The 4,951-nt window shown below is 35.3% G+C and overlaps 1 protein-coding gene across 1 annotated transcript in view; it reads right to left on the reverse strand.

Moving 5' to 3' along the window:
* The window catches only part of Adad1 (adenosine deaminase domain containing 1), a 59,537-nt gene that overhangs the window by 23,133 nt on the left and 31,453 nt on the right, over nt 1-4,951 (reverse strand). The window contains exons 6-7 of the mRNA XM_004646166.2: nt 3,058-3,181; nt 653-823 (exon numbers count right to left, since the gene is read on the reverse strand). Of these exons, the coding sequence (XP_004646223.2) occupies nt 653-823; nt 3,058-3,181 (295 nt within the window). The remainder of the gene's footprint in view (nt 1-652; nt 824-3,057; nt 3,182-4,951) is intronic.

Here is a 4,951-nt window from a genome sequence, read left to right on the forward strand (position 1 = left end):
ACACTCTACATCATCAATCACTTTCCTCTTTGGCCCCATAATCTTCTTGATCAGAAAATTTGGGACACTACCGAGGTACATGACGTTACAGTACACGTTAAAGCTTTCTTTTTTTTTTGCAGAACCAGGGATTGAACTCAGGCCCCTGTGCTTTCCAGGCAAGTGCTTATTCCACTGAGCCATCTCCCAAGCCCCCATTAGACAGAATTTAATCAAATACCCATGGTTCTCTCTAAATGGTCAGATTAGGGATAAATTTTACTTTCTTCTTGGGGCTTCTCTATATTGTTTGAATTTTAAATTACATGATTCTATCTATTCTTCTAAATAATGAAGTTTTGATCATAAATATGAATAGTGCATATAGCAATACTTTCCTAAAGTTTGTGAAGTCTTGACAATATAAAAGAGAACACTTGCAATAACATAGAAGGAGGAAGTGGTACAGTACAATTTTTAAGAAGTAGTCAACAGGTTGAGTAGAGTGCAAGGGTGAAAGATTTGTGGTGCCCTACAGACTATGAATAATAATTCACAACTAAAGGGATAATTTGGATACATCTAATTTTTTTTTGTTCTATTTGCTATAGGGATTTAGAATGTATGCAATGATCAATGTGTTTCCCTTAAAAACAACTTCTATAATACTTACAACTGTGACTTAATCTGGGCTGATCCTTTAGGCAACTGGTTCATATAGAGGTAAATGTTGATATCTTGTTTCAGAGTAAGGAGATCAGAGGCTGGTTCTATACAAAATATTGATTTTTCCATCATGATAGGATTTTTGCTATAGAAGAGTAGAAGCTGTCTATAAAAGTACCTAAAATAAATATTATAATGCAATTAATAAAACCTATTGAAATGTATCTTAATGAGCTTCATACCCATGAGCAATGTCTATGCATATGTAAAAAATGTAATAATGATGAAAACTCATGAAATTATGTGTTTATTTAATAAATAATCACATTTTCATGAAGTCCTCAATTATAGACCAATTTGCCCTTTAGACCTGTTTTAAGATACCACTGCTTGACTTATATTCTACTTTTATTTCATATGTGAGCCTTTGAGTATCAATCTCATAAAAGACCCATTTCTCTACTGGTTCATCCTTTCTTCCTCAGGTAGTTGTACTCCTAACCTCCCAGGTATAGAGCTAACTTTAGCTTTAATTTTGTGCCTCCTCCTCATCCAGGCAAAAGAACTGCCAATAATATATTTCAACAACAATCCCATCATCATCAACAGTAGCTCCAGCTACTTAGTGGTTTTGAAAAAGAACACAGTGTATGGAACTAAAATAATAAACACACATTGTATTAAGAAATGAAGCAGATTTCTTGAAGACTGAAACTAATCAATTCCAGGACAAATGCTGGTTTGCTTATTAAAGAAAACATGGCCTTAAGATGTATTCTAGGGTCGGCCAAATAGCTCAGCAGATTAAAGTGCTTGCAAGCAGGCGAAAGGGCCTGGTTTGATCCCTGGGCCTGCCATGTCAGCCTGCCCCCAGGGCATGCTGAGACAGCAACTGAGACTGGGCATGGTGGTGCATGCCTATAATCTCAACTCTTGGGAAGCTGCAAACAGGAGGATCACTACGAGTCTGATCTAGTAGTGAGACCCTGAACACCCTGTAGACCCTTCCCTAATATACAAAAAAAAAAGATCTATTCTACTCACTCTCATCAACAAAAATACATAATAAATTAAGTACCAATATATAGATGTGTTAAACGCTGGAAGAAACAGGGTATAAAGGAGGTAACTTTAAAGAATTCACATAATTCCATCAGTATGAAGAAGGATAGGGAAAAAATGAATACATGTACAAATCCCACCAATAACTTTTTAAAAGAGTACAGAATTCTTAAGAGATACACACTCATACTTTTCAGATAAAATGTGAAAACTTGTTTTTAAATGCTCCAACAAAGAAAACATTAACAAAAAGTGGCAATATAAAGATTAAACAAAAAGCAGAATACTGATGATTGTTCATGCTGGATGATGAAATTTATTTATTTTTATTTTTTATATTTAGGGAAGGGTCTACAGGGTTTTCAGGGTCTCACTACTAGATCAGACTTGTAGTGATCCTCCTGTTTACAGCCTCCCAAGAGCTGGGATTACAGGTATGTGCCACCACGCCCAGTCTCAATTGCCATCTCAGCATGCCCTGGGTGTGGGGCCATTACGGCAGGCCCCAGGATCAAACCCCTGGCTCCTGTGCCTGCTTACAGGCACTTTAATCCGCTGAGCTATTTGGCCAGCCCTTGATGAAATTTATTATCATATTCCAATTTGCACTTACACATTTGTTTAAGAAAAAGTATGTTGAAAAGTAAACTCAATGGATAAACAGACCCAAAGCAAGTGGATAGCATAGCAGGTAACATCCACTTCCCACAGTTTATATTTTCATTTGGAAGGACTGCCAAAGACTAACATTCCTAGTTTTTCTCCTAATTACTTTTCACTCCTCTTGCAGAAGGCAGAGTGACTTGATGAGCATGGAGACAGTAACTAGGTATGCTTACTTGAGCCCCTTTTTTCTCTTTGATGTCTGTCAGTCTAAAAACTATCTTACTGACACTGTGCTATAGATAAGCCATGCCCAGGACATCACAAATTGTAGCTTGAGTGCTTCTAATGTTGTCTTTGGATAACTACATCTAATTCAGAAGTGCAATATGATCGAGTTTGCTTGGTGTAAATCTAAAGCTATACTTTCCAATAACTTCAGCCAGTAAAAAAAAAATATATATATATATGGTATCTGCATTTTGAACAAACTGTAGGACTCCTAGAACTTAGTTTACAGGTAGTTAATAATGGAAGGCATTATTATTCACACATTGGACACTGCAGTTACTACAATGTTTCCAAAGGTACCATGAAAACATTGGATGAATTGGATAAATACGAGGCTATGATATCCTTGAGTCAAGGAACAGTACATTTCCATTTGTAAATAAAATCATTTACATGTGGTTACTTTGGATTGGAAGGATTATTATTTTATGGCATTAAATACACTTGTTACCCCACCTAAGGAGAGACCTTCTTGCTGTAACAACACCATGAGTGTCGTGTAGCACTCTTCCATTTGGCTTAATGCACTGGCTGCAATTGTATTCACCTGTGCCCACAGCTACAACTTCATGATGCCCATCTGTTTAAAAAAAAAAGGCAATCAATAGCAAGTTGTCATAATCCTCTTTTCCTATGTATTAATCCCACTATCCCATCATTTTTAATTGGGTGACATGTCTGATCAAAAGCACAGAAAAATAATTCTGTAATTTCAAATTATTTCAAGAATTGAAATTTAAAAAAGTGGTATCTCAATTAAAAGGGCAAGCTACCTTATACACTGGTGCTTTATCTAAAGTTTTGGTACAATCAACAGACTTACCATACATGGTTGGTTTTTAAATATACAACTATTGCTTATGCATCTAGATGTTTCTGACATTCTAATAGATTTCATTAAGACATATCCTCATGAATATTACAAGGATAGACAGAAGAAAAGACTTAGCCCAGCATGGTGGCACTTGCCTGGAATTCCAACGCTCAGGAGACTAAGGCAGGACTGCCACGACTTCTAGACCAGCCTGCGCTACATAGGGAGATTCTGTCTCAAAAACCAAAAATAAACCAAAAAAAAAAAAAAGACTAAATATACCCTATATTCTGTTAAGTGCTTTGAAAAAACAACTATGGAATGTGAAGAATGAAAAGAGGTTACTTTAGGCATATTAGTTTCAGAATTTTTGCCTAGTAAGATGAAACTGAAATTGCAAAGTGAAGAATGAGCATCATGAATAATTTAAGATGCAGTGTGAAAAGTGAGCAACACAAGAAGGGAAAGCCTGTGCCAGTCAAAAGAAATAGCATGAGCAGCATAAATAGAGAAGTTACTAAAGCTGCTTCAGTAAGTGGAATGAAAGAATTTGCTTTAGATGACATTAAAGAAAGAATATTTCATATCCTGACTAGGAGTTTGTAGATTTTTAATCAAGCACTTATGAAAAAGCTACTTGTATGAAAGCAAAATCCACTTAGAGTTACATTTCAGTATCTGTCCTTTCTTCATAGCAAAGGAAAACAAAATGAAAAATGAAGCAATGGAATGGGAGAAATTCATCTGCAAATCCTTTAATAGGAGTTTGATATCCTACAACTTAATAGTGTAAGAAAGATTAAAAGTGGGCGAAGAGCACAGAAAGATATTTTACAAGCAGAAAGAGTATTTTTGAAAGGTGCTCACAATCATTAGAAAAATGTAAATCAAAACAGCACTCAAGAGGGTGAGGTAGGATTATAAATTTATACCCAGCCTGTATAACTTTGCATTATAGTGGGAATGTTTCTCAAAATAAAAAATAAAGGCCTGCAGATGCAGCTCAGTGTAAGATCTTAAGTGTAATCCCTAGCATCACAAAAAGAAAAAGATAAACTGATACATATATATATATCAGACAAATTTTTATATTTCCATTTATATATACACTCCCATATGCATATTCATAAATATTTCACATTACATACAGATATGCATATAGTAGCATATTTCTCAGACTCTGTAAAGGAAATCCTGCCATTTGCAACAACATGGATAAACATGAATGATGATATGCTAAATGAAATAAGCCAAACAGAGAATAAAAATATCATATAACATCACTTATATGCAGAAGCTATAAATGTCAAATACAGATTAAAAGAGGGGTTACTACCTTGTTGCACACGTCCTGCTTTACCTTGGTCTTAACCATCCAGTAGAAAAGTATGAAGATGAAATATAGGAAGTAAAGCCATGATGTTATATTGAGCTGTGGGGAACTCAGGTCAATAATTTCTGACATTGCCAGTTAAACAGAAGACCCAATGCTATTATGGGCTACTGGACTCTTTTAGAATATTTTGCTGAGTTTAC

This window comes from Octodon degus, unplaced genomic scaffold (genome assembly GCF_000260255.1).
Source record: "Octodon degus isolate 3935 unplaced genomic scaffold, OctDeg1.0 scaffold00256, whole genome shotgun sequence".
In the NCBI taxonomy this organism is placed as follows: domain Eukaryota; kingdom Metazoa; phylum Chordata; class Mammalia; order Rodentia; family Octodontidae; genus Octodon; species Octodon degus.